At 33.2% G+C, this 17,406-nt stretch overlaps 1 protein-coding gene across 1 annotated transcript in view; it reads left to right on the forward strand.

The window, feature by feature from the left end:
• The first annotated feature begins 15,946 nt into the window (after nt 1-15,946).
• The window catches only part of LOC143223054 (metabotropic glutamate receptor 2-like), a 42,939-nt gene continuing 41,479 nt past the window's right edge, over nt 15,947-17,406 (forward strand). The window contains exon 1 of the mRNA XM_076450454.1: nt 15,947-16,723. Within this exon, the coding sequence (XP_076306569.1) occupies nt 16,135-16,723 (589 nt within the window). The 5' untranslated portion in view covers nt 15,947-16,134. The remainder of the gene's footprint in view (nt 16,724-17,406) is intronic.

Raw genomic sequence — 17,406 nt, forward strand, 5'->3', positions numbered from 1 at the left:
GCACGCCCTCTACATTCCTACACTCAATTATACAACCATCTTCAAACATGTGGTCAGCTATCGGCCAGTTACCTTTTCTTTGCGAACCTGACGATGACCGAAGAGGGTCAAAACGTTGTTTCCATGTATGCAAAATTTGATCATTCATCCATCCCACATGCCGGGAAACATAAGCCTGGAATGAACAAAAATTAAACGAACGAGTGGAGCAATCAGTGTTGTTGATGATTCAATATTTTTGTTCAAATAAAAAAAGTGTTTACATAGATTGCTTATAGAAGAGGTAGTATTTCAAATGCTAGATTATTTAAATAATTTTAAATTAACCTATGTTACCAAGGTGGTTTTAGTTGTTATCATATAAACTCATTCATTTCACTAATAGTTCTCCGCCGTGTTAAAAATGGTCTAAGTCCATTTAAGAAAAGTGATGTTTTAATTGATTGAATTTAACTACAAAGCAACACAATTGGTTGTCCGCGCGCTGCCCACCGTGAATATAGAAACCAGAAACCATCGTTCTAATTTCGCAAACATGGAAGGGGCCACATTTTAATTGCAATCTGTTGAGTAGCATCACCTATATCAATGAGGCTAGTGATGTTATAGTAAATTATTCCAAGAACAAAATAAGAAATTTCAGTGTCAAACCTTGGTGAGTCCATTTGTAGAGAGAAATTTAAAGTACACAATCACGTATTTCAAAATAAAGTTTTATAAATAAAATTCTAATTATAATTTAAATATAAATTAAATATTTACAAAATAATTATCTACTTTGTCTTTCACTTATGTTGAGTATTATGTTCATACAAAGAAACAAAGAATTTTGCAACCAATTTATTTGTTATTAAGTACAAAACTTCACAAAGAGCTATCTGTGCTTTGCCTTCAGGGGTAGCAAAGCTGATTTCTAGCAGTAGAAGCCGACAGCCATACCACTGTGTCACTGGGTTGATTTATAATCAAAGAGGTGAATATTTTCCACTTCAAGAAAGTAAAATTAGCGTATGAAATGTTTCCTGCGTAAACGTATTATTTTTCAAATTAAAGCAGTCTGTGCGTTTACTTATAACAAAGCCTCATTGAGTTATTTACTATATCCACTGAGGGGAATTGAACCGCTGATTTTAACCTTGTAAATCCGAAAACTTACAGCTGTCTCACCGGGAGAGGATTAAAATGCTCAATAAGCACAATTAATAACTATCAGGAATTGAGTTGAAATGTTACTGAAGGCTTAAAGAAAAAGGGATGAAAATATTTTTAAATCAACAAACGATATTAAAGCCCTCATTGTAAAGTTTTATAATACATTTCTATTTTGAAAATATAATGAATGATGATAGTGATACCTGTTACGTAGACTTGCTGTAGATAACACACCAGGTCAAGGATTTCCTAGATGTTGTTGTTTATAATTAATCGCAAAGCTTCACAAAGAGCTATCTGTGCTCTGCCCACCACGGGTATCAAACCCTGGTTTCTAGCAGTATAAGTCCGCAGACATGCCACTGTGTTACTGGAGGGGGAGTGATTTCCTGGATGCAGTAGTCTCACATTATAATTAACTGGTGCTTGTTATTCAATGTCAAACAAAACCCTTAGTGGCGACGGGCGCATTAATTAATTCAGTTCCATTCTCTTATAGGTACTTCTGTGTCGAAGAGAAAATTGAATTCCATTTTTCCCTTATGTAGCGCATAATTACAAGGGTTTGTTTCCAAAGTATTAGCAAACAGAATGAAATCTATCATAAACCGTCGTTATTCTTGGAAGTCAAACATATTTGTTTATCAATTTATCTTCAATCCCATAACTGTTATGCGAGACATGCTGGGTAGTTCTACATCACTGTTAGTTTTCGATAAAGAACATTGTTGTGTTTTTCCCTTCAGAACGATATTGTAAGCATAGTTTTGCATCCTTTTAGCAGATTTACTCCTTACTTTCTGAGAGTCTGCTGTCGGTTAAGTTAGATATTCCAAATGATGAAGAATACTTGAAAGCGTGTTGGTGTAAATAAACTACTTCATATACGTGAGGTCTGAAAATCTCTTCTTTCTTTTGTTTACTGATAATCTCACCAGGTTGGATAAGAAAGGTACGTATATGTTAGGAAAATAGACTGCAAAATATCCCCACAATTAGGGTTTTTACTGTTTAATGAAAAAATGTTGAACATCCATAATATATTCCATGCCTTAACATTAAATACCATATAATTGTTTATAAACTTAGTAATATATCTTGCTTCTTTAGAATTATTAAATTTTTAAAGGACTTTATTGGGGCTGGCATGGCCAAGCGCGTTAAGGCGGGTTCGCGCCCGAGTCGCGCCAAACATGCTCGCCCTCCCAGCCGTGGGGGTGTTATAATGTGACGGTCAATCCCACTTTCCGTTGGTAAAAAAGTAGCCCAAGCGTTGGCGGTGGGTGGTGATGACTAGCTGTCTTCCCTGTAGTCTTACACTGCTAAATTAGGGACGGCTAGCATAGATAGCCCTCGAGTAGCTTTGTGCGAAATTCCAAAGAAAGAAAAGTAGGACTTTATTAAAACTATAAGAAAATGATAACCACATTTTCAACAGTTTTAGATAAATAGAGATCAAACTTTTTTCCTTTTATTGATCCATACTTACAAAGTAGTGGAGGAGATTGTAGATAGTACTATCTATGACCATCTCACAGCAGTGGAATGAGATTGTAGATGGTACTATCTATGACCATCTCACAGCAGTGGAATAAGATTTTATGATACTATCTATGAGAATCTCACAGCAGTGTGAGGAGATTGTTGATGGTATCATATATAACCATCTCACAGCAGTGGAGGAGATTGTTGATGGTACCATTTATGATAATATGGTTATTACTAGTTTTACTAGCTTGCAAATGAAATAATGGTCAGGAAGTCTTAACAGTATGCAGATAATACGGATCGTATGGTAATAACGTTTCCAAGTATATGATTCAAGTATTCTGCACATCTGTTTCCATATATTTTTACATTTAATGCCATGAATTAATGGCAATTATCTGAATATTGAACAATGACAGTTTGAAAAATAATTAAAACATGGCTGATAACCTCCTCAGCGATAAGCTTAAGAGCTTGCAACGCTAAATTTAGGGATTGGATTTTTCAGTGGACATAATATAAATATTTCACTGTAAAGCTGTGTGTTAACATCAAACAATAGGATATTAAGTTAAATACATTCCAATGGCTCAGTGGTAAGTCGGAAAGCTTATAACTCTAAAATTTGGATTTTGGTACCCATGTGGGGTACATCGCAGATAGTCCATGGTATATTTCCGTGCTTAGTAACAAACAAACTAAACGTTATGTAAGTCAAACGTTTTACAATACATTAGAGCTCTTATTTTTTCTATAAAATATATTGGTTATAATAAAACGAGAATGGGAAAGGTATTTTTTTTTACAAATACGGTAATAACACTTTGATTTTTTGTGAATTTGTAAAAGTGTATGCAGTTATAATACGTGTGTTGAAATCAGCAGCCTTATATAACTAATGATTAAACGTATCTGTAACTTTGAAATGCATATTTAGAACTTATAAAAGTGACTCTGTTTAGTCAGCTTGCATATGCTAAAATATATGTACACTGATGGCCCAAATCTTAAGGCCAATGAACATAAAGAAAAAATATGCATTTTGCGTCGTTAGACTCAACCACTTATTTGAGTAGAGCTTCAAAAGATTAAAATAAGAAAAGGGAAAATAAAAATAAAAAACTTTTTTTATCATTTAATAGGAAAAACGTGTACACTATAAAATTAGCCTAAGTACTAGCTGGTCAAAAGTTTAAGACCATACTGAAACGAAGCGTTAATCGGTAAACACGTAACGAGGTCTACTCATTTGTGTTCAAGCATTAACGTTGTCAACATCTCCTGTGTTACATTGGGTAAAAACATGGCAAAGGCTAAAAAGTTGACAGAGTTTGAACGTGGCAGAATTGTCGAGCTGCAAAAGCAAGGTCTCTCTCAACTTGCCATCGCTGGTGAGATTGGGCGTAGTAAAACTACTGTTGAAAATTTCTTAAAAGACTCTGAGGGGTATGGAACGAGAATTTCAAGTGGCCGGCCCATGAAAATTTCACTGGCGTTGAGCAGGAGGATTCGATGGGTTGTCCGACAAGACACCAGTTGATCGTCGAACCAGATTAAGGCCCTTACGGACGCAGAATGCAGCTCAAGAACAATAAGACGGCATCTATGAGAGAAAGACTTTAAAAACCGTAAACGTTTTCACAGTCCACGCCTCCTTCCACAATATGAAACAACTCAGTTAAAATTTGCTGAGAAGCACCAAACATGGGACGTAGAAAAGTGGTAGAAAGTTTTGTTCTCTGATTAGAAAAAAAATTAATGTGGATGGTCCAAATGGCATCCAACGTTACTGGCACGATAAAGATATCCCACCGGAGACATTTTCTACACGATACAGTGGAGGAGGTTCCATCATGATCTGGGATGCTTTCTACTTCCATGGAACAATGGAGCTTCAGGTTATACAGGGGCGTCAAACAGCAGCTGGCTACATTGGCATGTTGGAGAGAGGATCCTTATTGACTGAAGGCTCTCGTTTGAGTGGAAATGACTGGATCTTTCAGCAGGACAACGCTGCAATCCACAATGCCCGCAGGACAAAGGACCTTTTAATGGCGAATAACGTGATTCTTTTGGATCATCCAACGTGTTCGCCCGAACTGAACCCCATTGAAAATGTTTGTGGGTGGATGGCAAGGGAAGTCTATAGAAATGGACGTCAATTCCTAACAGTGCATGTTCTTTGTGAAGCCATTTTCACCACTTGGAATATCATTCCGGCCAGCCTTCTGCAAATGCTTATATCGACCATGTCGAAACGAATGTTGGAAGTTATTCGCAATGACGGCCGTGCAGCTCACTGTTGAGACCTCTTGTTGGGCATTTCCTACCCTGTTTAGGACTTCTCTTTGGTATGGTCTTAAACTTTTGACCAGCTAGTATTTAGGCTAATTTCATAGTGTTCACATTTTCCCTATTAAATGCTAAAACGTTTTTTTATTTTCCCTTTTGTTATTTTCATCTTTCGAAGCTCTACTAAAATAAACGGTTGAGTCTAACAACGCAAAATGCATATTTTTTCTTTATGTTCATTGGCCTTAAGATTTTGTCCAGCAGTGTATGTCTATAAATTATAGTATAACTCATTCACTTTTATGGTAGCTCCTGTAATTAATTACACAAGCAGATGTAATTAACCTATATAGTAGTGAACTACTATAAACATAAACATCTAAATGCTAGTAAATGATTAAAACATGCAACGTAAATAGTAGGTCTTTAAACCTAATAAATACTCCTAAAAGTATGCATAAGACTGAAAACTTTCACGTGTACATAAATGGAAGGGTTACGTAAAAGTTTAGCATGTTAATGTTAAATTTGTAATCAGTCTACTATAAATACTTTAGTTTTACAGAAACATGATGAATTATATCATTATTTAAACACTACAGACTGCACACACAATATTTCAGAAAAGTATGCCCATATTGTTCCTTTTATAGTGAAAAATGTACAGACTAACGTCATTATTCCATGAATGAAAATTTAGTAGCCTTAATTAATTTTCTTTGAAACATAATTAGTAGCAAATGTTAGCATAAATTTAAGAAATTACGAAAGTGAGCAATTTTACAGGTAAAAATTATAAAAATATTGTTCATGAGTATCTTCGTGGAGTTACTGGAGTTTGAATTAGTTTAAAAGATTCAGTTCCTTACATGGTTTTTTATGTCTAATATAATCAAATGTTTCCATTTTTAATATTCTAAATTTCAAGTAAATGTGTAAATCTACGAATTAATAAGTTTTTAAAAAATCAGCTAAAAGTGGGCGAGATAATGAGATCTAAAAGTCTGCTTCGAATCTGAACACATTGATCTGTTGCTTAACCCAAGAACAAAGCAAAAATATATAAATTAACATGCGTTGACAAAATGAAAATTTCGTTTAATAAGTTTTCTAAATGTGTTTGCTATTTTTTATGAGCATTATGATAAATTTCCATCTTTGTTTTCGTTGGATTAATTCGATTATACTGGTGTTTAATTAATGCGGAAACAACAAAGCAAATCTAGTAAAATTTAACTTGCCATTAAATTATTTTTTCTTCTATCATTAAAATGTGCTCAAGTGGTAGAAAAAAATTCATAACATTAAAAAAAATAAAAATACATCAGTAAACTTAGTGAAATAGTATCTCATGATTCTTATTAATGATCAAATATACTGTAAAAATCTCTAAGTGAATGATAATCAACTCTGTGAAATAACAAATTATGTTTTCTTATCATTATGGTTGTGCTTATCGTTTAATTTATCCATGAATTTTTAGTTGTGTTAAAACGCTATCTCACCTTCCACTGACGACGTGCAGATGCTGTTAAGAGTATGATCACACAAGGCGTACTCTTGTGAATAAGTATCCTGCCAGAAGACTAAGAGAGAAAGTCACGAGATAGTTATTGTTTTCTTATAGCAAAGCCACATCGGTCTATCTGCTGAGTCCACCGTAAAAAATCGAACCCCAAATTTTAGCGTTATAAACCCGTATACTTACAAATAGTTATTGAACGATGCAATTAGTGAATTATTGCTGCTTATTGAAAGTTTTTAATTTTTTTTCTGGATTTTTTTCCTGATTCCATCATTATTGATTTAATAATATGTATGATATATTATTTATTAATATTGGTGTGAAGTTCTTTTTATGCACTTCAAACTGTCAAAATAGTGTGTTTTGGTAAGTGCTGAATTTATTTTTAAGTGTTGTTATTATGAATAAACTGTTTTATTATTGTTGTTGAACCCTAAGTGCATGAGCATGCTTATTTTGGACCGGCACAAATGTATTGACATTAGGGTATAGAAATTTATTTCAAAATCACTATTAGCGTGTACAATCTTTTATGACTGTCAGCTACATCTTCAGCTTTTCAAATATTATATTAAGCTACCTATTTAGTAATAGAAATAGATAACGGAAACAAATTCATTCTCGCTTTCTCACAGTATTTGATCTTTGACGATGTTTGGTTAGTTGTTTTCCAACTTTTTAACACGATTGTATTACAATACTCTTAATTTAATAAACAAACAAAATCTAAAAATTAATTTCTAAATGTAATACGTTTTTGTTAAATTAATTTCCAGCTAGCAATTTCCACTAATACGTAGTATTACTTGTTGAATGTACTGTATGTTAATGTTTGATTCATGGATTTTATCACTTAATATATGTCGTTTAAGAATCCAAACTGTGGTATTTGGAGATTTAATACTTCATATGTATTATATTAGTGGTTTACAACCTTTTTTATGCCCCGCACCCGTAAAAAAATTTAATTTGTTCTCGCACCCCTCAGAGTAATTATTTATTTAAGAATAAAAGTGAAGGTGCCCAAAACAAATTTTTATTATAGTTCTTAATGATATATAAACGAAAACGAAACATTTGGAAAAGAAAAAATATTACGATAAACTAAAAGTTGCATAGACTGAGATATCTCACACCCCTGGTTGGGAACCAAAATATTAGATCGATACGTGACGTTTAGTACACTGTGTTTGTTGCTTTTCGGTCAGTACGTGGCATTTTGTACATGTTTAATTGTTCACTAGGTGGGGTTCAGTACAACATGCATTTTGAGCTGATACGCAGTGTTTATTGCAACGTGTTTGTAAGTTTAATAAGTGTTGAGTCAACACATAGTGCTCACTGCAACATGTTTGATGGGTTAGTGTCTATTGTTCGAATTTTATTAATTTGTCTTTGAGAGTTTAAAATGTATTCCTGATGAACTAAATACATATTATTATAAGATTAATATATCCTGTTTTCGAGTTTAAACCTAGTGTTTTTGATTAATACATGGTATTTAGAGGTTAATTTAAATTAATATTAACATTCATGTGTGTGATTTGTCTGGATCTAGTGCTCGTTCATTGGATAATTTAAAATGTTGTAGGAAATGATAGTTAGTTTTAAGAATTTGTTAGTTGTCTTTATGATATGTAACCCATTGACTTTTAACCTCGTTTAAATCATTCGGCAAGTATAACTGAAGAAATGACTATTTTAATGCTCTTATATTTTATCCCTCTCTATAAAAACAAATACGACAAACAAACACTCAGATTGTGACAATGTAGGTGACAAGTGATTTAAAGTACTCAATATTACACCCGATATGTTTGTCTTCAATAGCGAGTCGATGTATTTTCCACATATTGCTCGTTACAACTTTGCAAGTGAACAACCAATTAAATAAAACGTCATTGACGAAGAATACAATAACTATTGTACGATAAAACAGAGGAACAGGAAAGATGTGTCAAACACCCCCGCACACGAAAAAAAAATTGAATCCAACTTTTACCAAATGTTTATTCTACACTGACGAAAACTGTTAACATTCTAATATGAACCATAAATGAAACTAATTACGAATATTCTAAACCATTTTATTTTAGGAGATTTGGTTTTTAAACAACTCATGAACAGTTTCCCTTTTAGTCTTTTTTTTTTATTATTTGTAAGGCCTTTCCCGCATGATGACATTTTCTTATTAAAATACTTTTAATTTTATTTCGATTTCTTAGAAAAGTGTGAAGAACCTTATTTGGAAATGCGTTTTCCCTAGTTTGGATTATCAGAAATTTCAGAAGGAAATCATTGTGTGTGTGTATATATATGAAATCTTTATTCAGTCTCAGGAAAGAAATTGTACATGTGATATCGATTTTTGCACATTATACATTACAAATATACTAACGAAGTTAAACTTGAAGAAATGATAAAGAATAGAATAGCTCTGATAAACAAAACAGAAAATGAAACTGACACATGTATAGATATATACAACAACTTAGATATAGGTGATGTAAAGTACACAAAGAGAGCCTTGATGCAACAGATGTTGAACCAGAGTTCTATATTATTTGTTGTATCCTTGAAGTTAAAATACATTGTCTAGCATTAAAATTCTTTTAGTTCTTTATCAAAATGGTTTTTGTTGTTTAAACTACCAACAGAATAAACCAGTACATAATACGGTTTTTCAGTCTGCAATAAAGGTTTGTTTTTAAATCTATATCTCTTCATGTAGTTGATTGGAAAATTTAAATTTTACGGCAGTTTAAAATGTATAGTAATTTAATTGCAAATGCGAATGTTAGTTTTGAATTTTCGCGCAAAGCTACACGACTGTTATTTGCGCTAGCCATCCATAATTTAGCAGCGTAATAATGGAGGGAAGGCAGCTAGTCACCACCACTCACCGCCAACTCTTGGACTACACTTTTACTAACGAATGGTGGGATTGGCTATTACGTTATAACATCCCCACGGCTGAAAGAAAGAGCATGTTTGGTGTGACAGGGATTAGAACCCGCGATGTTCAGATTACAAGTCGAGCACCCTAACTACCTGGCCCATTAATATTAACTACACAACAGATTTCTGTCCTGTGTGATCTTGTGTTTAACCAATGTTTTATTAAAGTTTAAATTTAAAAATTAATGGACATATTTGAACCGAACGATACACAACCTAGGAAAAGATAAAACGGTTACTAACATTACATGAAACGAGAAGCATTTTGTTATAGCATTATAAACCTATAAAGCATCAGAAACTGGAATTAGAATTCTGAACCTGAACAGTAAGTCATTAAATTAGTAATCTCCTAAGTTCAAATATAACGATCCATTGTTCCAAAATTGCTAACGGTAAAGTAGCCAATCAGCATCACCCACAACTGCTACATGGACTTTGATCGGCTCTTTGATGCTCACAGATGAAAGTGTAGAACATGCTTAATCACATCATGGCTCGAATCTTGAACTCTCCTATCCATAACCAGACACACTACTTACTATGCCATGCCCGGTGCATAAATTTCTTTTAAGTATATAAACATTTTTAGAAGTTATTTACTACTAAAATCTATGTTAACTTTCACATCAGCTAAAATGTCTGCACATGATTCTATTTTCTTTTAGGATTATTAATAAAAAATATTTAGACTTTGAAGTCTAAAATAATCTGGAATACAAATAGATTCCGAATTAGCTGAGTGAATTATCTCGGAAGATACTGAAGTGAAATTAAAAGCGAGATCAAATACTGTATTTTCTAATATCTGTAGTGTGCTTTATGTAACCATTATGAAAATTATGTTCAGCATTGCTTACAGCTCTTGGTGTAAATACGTTTCGTATTACTGTAGAGTAAATAATGGCGCCTCCTTCACTTTAAAATAATTTTCACAAGTGATAACAGCAAAATCAATATTTTCTTTACTTGTTTTAAGTATTTTTAATGAAGAATCATGCTTGTAAGGAGTGAATATATTTGCTTGTTTATTTGTAGCTAAGCACAAAGCTACATAATTGGATATCTGTACTCTACCCATCACGGGTAACAAAACCCAGTTTCTAACGTTGTAACTCCGCAAACATACATACCACTGTGCCATCAAGACAAGGAGCGATTAACAGCAAGAGACGAAAAAAAAATTGAAAGCGAAGTGATATTTTTTGGTCATCGTCGTTTCGAACTATTCTGTTTCCTCTAATATTATATTTTATCTACCCTTCCAGCCGTCGTTATGAGACCTCCTTTAGGGAAGCGCCCCACAGTTTCGAAAACACTGGTTTAAAGTATTAACTCTTTAATTGTAAAACGACAAGCAAAAGCATATACTAAGACCTCTATACTTCTACTTAAAATTGCTATTTATATTCATTCCTAGTAAGACTAAATAAGCTAAAATAAATTATCTTTCCGTTTGTACATACACGACTGTAATTCATTTAAGGCATATTTTGCTAGTATATTTAGAGTAACAACTACAAAAATGTCGTTTTTTGGCACAATAATAAGTATAATTATTTAATATAAATATAATTTACAGCCAACTATTTTTCATGTAGAATTTTGTGGTGATGCAGGTAGTCCATAATCTAAGAAGAAAACATGTTCGCCCTTTCAGTCATAGGGACGTTATAATGTCATGGTCAATCCCACTATTCATGGGTAAAAGAGTAGCCCAACAGTTGGCGGTAGATGATGATGACTAGTTGTTTTCCCTCCAGTCTTACACTACTAAATTAGAGACGACTAGCGCAGATATCCCTCGTGTAGTTTTGCGCTAAATTCCAAACAAGCCAAACCTGATGTAGGTAACGCGTTTTCCGAAATCTAAATTGCTAAAATAATTATGCTAAAAAAAACGTTTTTTTTTGCAATTGTTACTATTTATATACGACTGTATAAGAGCAACGTAAAAATAATAACATAACACTCGCTAACAACTCTTACTGTTCTAAGTGCTGTCTAGTAGTTGACACTGAGGCTGTGGAAAAGTCAAGGCTAGAGTCGCGAAATGCCACTGGACACACCGCTAAAATTCGGAGTTCGATTCCCCGCGGTAGACATAGCAAATAGTTCAATGCGGCTTTGCTCTCAAAACAAACGTACAAGCCATTAAACACGCTGAACACTTTCAGCTATGGAGTATTACATCACCTCTAATCAGTCTAGTGCTGTTAAGTGGTTGTCTTCTAGCTAATCAGCATTTAAGGAGGTATATTCTTGAACTTGGAGCAAAGTTATTTCTCCCTAAGTGTCGCCCTCTCTGTTTCAAAAGTATGATTTTAAATGACATTTTAGAATTGTAAGGAAAACAACTATTACTGAAAACCTGGTTCTTTGTAAGTTAGTTACAGTATTGAGCAGAAACTAACACAATAGATCTAAGCCAGAAATTCTGTAACATGGACTGTGAGATTTTTTCTATAATAATTCGTCGTACCATCAGAAAAACAATTTCACTGATATGTACTGAATGTACATAACGAAACTTCTAACACATAGCATTTATCAAAATTAATCCAGGGAGTAGACACATGAGTGTTGTCTTAGAGTCCATTTCTTATTACTTAGAGTAACTTTTATGTTAAACAGTAACGCAACTTTAAACCTTTTGAGATACTCAAGAGCATCAACTAATCCATCCCATTTTCCAGGTTTCAGAATAATGCAACTTAAAGAGTATCATTCGACAGAATAAAAGTACCATTCAAAAAGATCGTTAGTTCAGGACAAGGAAACACTTTAATTTTGTGCCAGATTTTTCACATATTGATTTTCTTCGTTACGCCAGTACCTTCCAGGGCACCATATTTGTCCTAAATTTTATTGCCCTGCTTAATAACTTTAGCTTGATACTAAAAGCTTCCGGATTTCTTTAATCACGTGTCGGCCTGGTACGGCATATTATTTATTATACAGTGTGTCTGTTTGATATGCTTAAGGCTAGCACAATAGAATATCGTACAAGCAAATCACTTTTCTGCATCCTTGACTTTTATCATATTTTTAAGTCATTAAAATGTATTTACGTAATTATTATTTTCAACAATGTTCAAAATAAGATTTTCAATATTAAAGTCGAATAGGCTTGATAACCTCTTGATATAAAGCCAAATACCTTAATGGTACTTGGCCATAAATACTGGTTAATATGTTACTGATAATTTATTTTTGGAATACAGGACATAATAAATTGAAAAAAAATGCTAAAGTCAGTAATTCTTGAAATCCATGACTGAACTCAATGGTTGATTTCTAAATAGCTTTTTCCACTTAAACATTGAGAAGATAATTTAACGAGAGTGTATTTTGCATAGGTAACATTGCAGTTAAAATAATTAGTTTCTTATAACTCAAAAGTTAAATCATAGCCTCAAATTTATCCAAGGCAGCCCTTTCTATTAAAAACACTACAAGAATGAATTCCAAGTCCATCGAAAGGACACGTATGCAATGACTGAATTTAACTTAAGAACTTAAAAATATTAGTTAAGCTTGTTTTGTGCTCAAAAACTGGATGTATAGTTTCGTTCTTTATCTGTAAGAAAATACCTGCAAATTAAATTATTTTTTTACAATTTAAAGAAAATTGCAGAATTACCTTTCATATTCTTAATAAGAAAGAAAACATTTTTCAGTATACAAAACTCAAAGTAGTAGAATAAAATAATTATAGTTGAATCCTAAAGAAGAGAATATAAAGAATAATCGAGTAAGATCATAAACAGAGACATTAAAGCTGGAACCATTTTTATCCTAGTAATGATATGTACAGAACTGAAACAAACTTTCTATTTAGTGAAACATTAACATAATTTATTATGAACGTTGAGACTGTTTCTTGGATCTCATGAGGGTGTTCGTAAGCTTTTATAATTATAGTTCAAATATATCGATTACCGCATAAAACTGTAAGAGGTTGTGACATAAATCGTTAAAATGTATTCATTAACTTGCGCTATCTAGACTGAAATTATATAAACTCGCAGCGGGAGGTAAGAATAAACTGGGAGGATTGAATATATTAAAACTTACACTTTTCAACATGCGTACTGTAAAGTTTAATCAAATATCCATAAGCAAAAATAAAATTGCTAGGTAAGTAATTCGAAAGAAAAGCAATTCTACTTAAAGTAGTTATTTTTCGCTTCAAATAATTTCTTGCATAAATGTTCCCCGACAGTTATTGACCGAATGAATCTAGAATGTCACCGTATTTTAATTAACTAAACGATGGCGTTGAACATCAATCGTACAACGTTTATCACTACGCTAGTCATTCAAGTTGTAGTTCGTATCCCAGTTTGTGTGTGTAAATAAATCATTATCCAATGAATGGAAATAATGTTATCGATATTTCGATAAGAAGCGGTTGGAAATGGTTTCATATACGATAAAACTCCTTTCTTTTATTGGTCATATTTTGAGTGTGCGCTATGCTTCCATATACATTTTACTTAGGCGTTAAGCAACTATTTTACAAGGTAGAGTTGTGCCTCATACAAACAAAATGATAATCTTAGTAAAAACAAGAAAGTGTATCATTAAAACTAGTGAACTGAAGCATGTTACATGGAGTTTCGTGCAGTCCATCATAGCACCACATTGTAGCTTCAACTGATTTACATTAATACTGAAACAGCAATCGTAAACAGGATGAGAGAGTTAAATGAATGTAACTTAGTCAGGACTATTTTGTTAACATTTGATGATTTTTCGTCTAAAGTTGGATCAATGACTTATATTTACAAAAAATGTGAAATTAGAAATCTCTGTTCATGAGAGTAAGTTCTTTCGTACACGTACATAAAAAGTCTATCAAAGAAAATGTATCGAAATCAACACTTAATTCGAAAATAAGAAATAATATTTACAATATCAAAGTAATTAAAAATTAGTAATACATAGTTTATCTATCTTAACGTATATTAGAATACAGATCATACATCTCTAGCAACTGCACATGTTTTGTAAATAATTCCTATGTATTAAAATATGTCACACGCGGTAATTTTCCTTAGTTGAATTAATGTGGTAAATTAACAAACGAAATCGTCTAAGCGTTTATTCAGTTTTGGAAAGCACCACATGTTTTCAGCTTCATAGATGAGTTTTGCAAAGGAAAATATTTTAAGATAAAACATTTAAGGCCATGCCACTAAATATACAACCCGTAGAAACAGATGTACGGTATAGATCTTAAAACATTATTAACAATTAAAACATACTCTTAGTACTGCCTGGTTAGGTTGCATCTAGACAAATAAAAATCCGTGTGAAATATTCTTGAGATTTCTTTCGACATGTACAAAGACATTCTTAAACACGAGTATCATGCTAAATATTGTATATAGTAAACTAATAATGTTAATTACTGAAACCTTTATTAGATCTCTTTCATGATCCAATGTTTGAAAACCATTAATCATAACTAACTGTCAAAGCTTAAGATAGTCACTAAATACAGATCAAATCACAGACGAAATCATCAACCACAAGATCCCTAACTATTGACTTTACGATAATAAACCCAGGTTATTTACTCATGTACCAAAATAATTCCAAAGTTAGAATAGTGCTTCAAAGAGAATATCTCATTATAACAGAGAAAGTTTGTTAGGAATTAAACACAAAGATACACATTGGGCTGTCTGTGTTCTGCCCACCACAAATATCAAAACCCAGTTTATAGCGTTGTAAGTCCGCAGACATAACGCTTTGCCACAATATTACACAATATTCTTAGAATGCAAAACTTTTAGTTCCTTGAAGAAAAAAAAGCAACAGATAATCGAGACTTGTTTCATGGTATATTCCACACAGGCTTTCAAGTGGTTTCATGGTATATTCCACACAGGCTTTCAAGTGGTTTCATGGTATATTCCATACAGGCTTTCAAGTGGTTTCATGGTGTATTCCACACAGGCTTTCAAGTGGTTTCATGGTATATTCCATACAGGCTTTCAAGTGGTTTCATGCGCAAGCTGTACAAATTCAACCCTTTTATTGTAATGTTTCTCAGTCCCTAGCTTTTTCTACACCATTAGTAACTCATAAATACATTTATGGATTTTCCTGCTTAAGTAGCTTTACCTTATATTTTGTCTATAATCACTGTTGAAAAGCATAGCCTCCATAAAGTTAAATGTTAAACAATCTCATGACCACAGAAAACATACCAACAAAAACAAAACGTCATAGTTGCAATTTTACTAGCACAATATAGCATCTTCTGAACAATGGGTTATCACAAAATAACTAAGCACTCTAGAAATAAAATAATAGTTGATAACTTCACATATTTGAAAAAAAACAAACAGTTATTTACTTACCAGTCTGTTTTTAGATCCGTACTATGTTATATTTAATCGAGCGATATTATCATAAACCTTTCGTATGTTACGAGAGGGCGCACCACGTTGGTGTCGTCACGAGTTGATAATCCTATCGTAAAGAGCAAGAACTCTTCAGTTGGTTGCAAAAGTTTAAAGCTAGAGGAGCAGTCAGTTCAGCACGCGAAGTAACATTTAATTCATTTATGCACGAGGACTGAAACTACCAAACAGACCTCGTGTTCAAAAGACTCCCCGAAATCTATTTGTTTTTTCTCATTTTATTTCTTTGCATTAATATTAGTACAAAAAAAAAAAACTAGTACAACGTCGAACTTACAGATCATGCTGAGGTCACTTAAAAATTACCCACGATTTCTCTTGTGTTTACTTGCAGGCTTTTCAGCAATGCCGCTAAGCTTATTAGCAGGTCATTTGTTGCTTATGTCACTTTATCACGCTTCCTCTGCTTCCCATCATCATCAACCAGTAAATATCCGACACTTTCCCAGACCGGGTGAGTTGACTCATCTGTTGTCCACAAATTTTACCGATTATGAACTTCTTCTACAATACTTGAGCTTAGAAAACGATGACTCTTGGAAACCTAGATATTTAATCTCTCGTTCAGTATTGGGCTTGAACAAAAGAAATTCTAGTTTAAACTACACGTGGCCAGTGAAACGGGTAGCTGTAGTCGAAGGGGACATCATACTTGGTGGGCTCATGATGGTGCACGAGCGCGAAGACACACAGATCTGTGGACCAATCATGCCCCAGGGTGGGATTCAGGCCTTAGAATGTATGTTGTACACTATTGACTGGGTGAATAACCAGAAAGATTTTCTACCTGGAATCACCCTAGGTGGCTATATTTTGGACGATTGTGATAAAGACACGTACGGGTTGGAGCAGGCGGTTGATTTTATTAAAGGTAAGCGGCGAATAAATTCAAAGAACAGTTTTTGTGTGTGTGTTTTTTGTATAAAGTTATCTACCGTTTTGAACAAAATTAGACAAAAGTTTTAAGCAGTTATAGCCGAGTTATTGTTTGTATAGAAAATTTGATGTGTTGGTTAATACTTGGAACAAATTAGACAATATGGCATATTAAGCGAAACCACATTATGGAATCAGTACACTATGTGTTTAACAGCTGCGTTTAAAAGTATGTACTTTGTCAACATAACTAGAAATGAAATTTTTGTTTTATCAAATAAGTCCATAAAAACAAATCACACAAATATTTCTTCATTTTTTAAAGCAAGTAGTTGATGGCAGGTGTTCTGACGTAAATATAGACACTAAATGTTTTACATAATACGGTGAAAGAATTTCAGACTACAAAGAGTAAAGACTCTTCTAATATACAGACTTACTGCCCCAGTTTGGAAGAACACCAGTTTATTCTCGAACCACACACACACACGTATATATAGCACTGGTAAAATATGAGAGAAGTTAATACACTGTAGTGCAGCCCTTTGTCTTATGAAAGACAACAACACGCTTACAGATTGTGTGAATGAAATCAGCATTCCTGGTCTGCTAAATTTCAGCTCATTCTTGGCAAAGAATCTGTATTATGCAGTTCAGAGAAATGGGTTTACTGGAGCA

The sequence above is a fragment of the Tachypleus tridentatus genome, chromosome 8 (genome assembly GCF_004210375.1).
Source record: "Tachypleus tridentatus isolate NWPU-2018 chromosome 8, ASM421037v1, whole genome shotgun sequence".
In the NCBI taxonomy this organism is placed as follows: domain Eukaryota; kingdom Metazoa; phylum Arthropoda; class Merostomata; order Xiphosura; family Limulidae; genus Tachypleus; species Tachypleus tridentatus.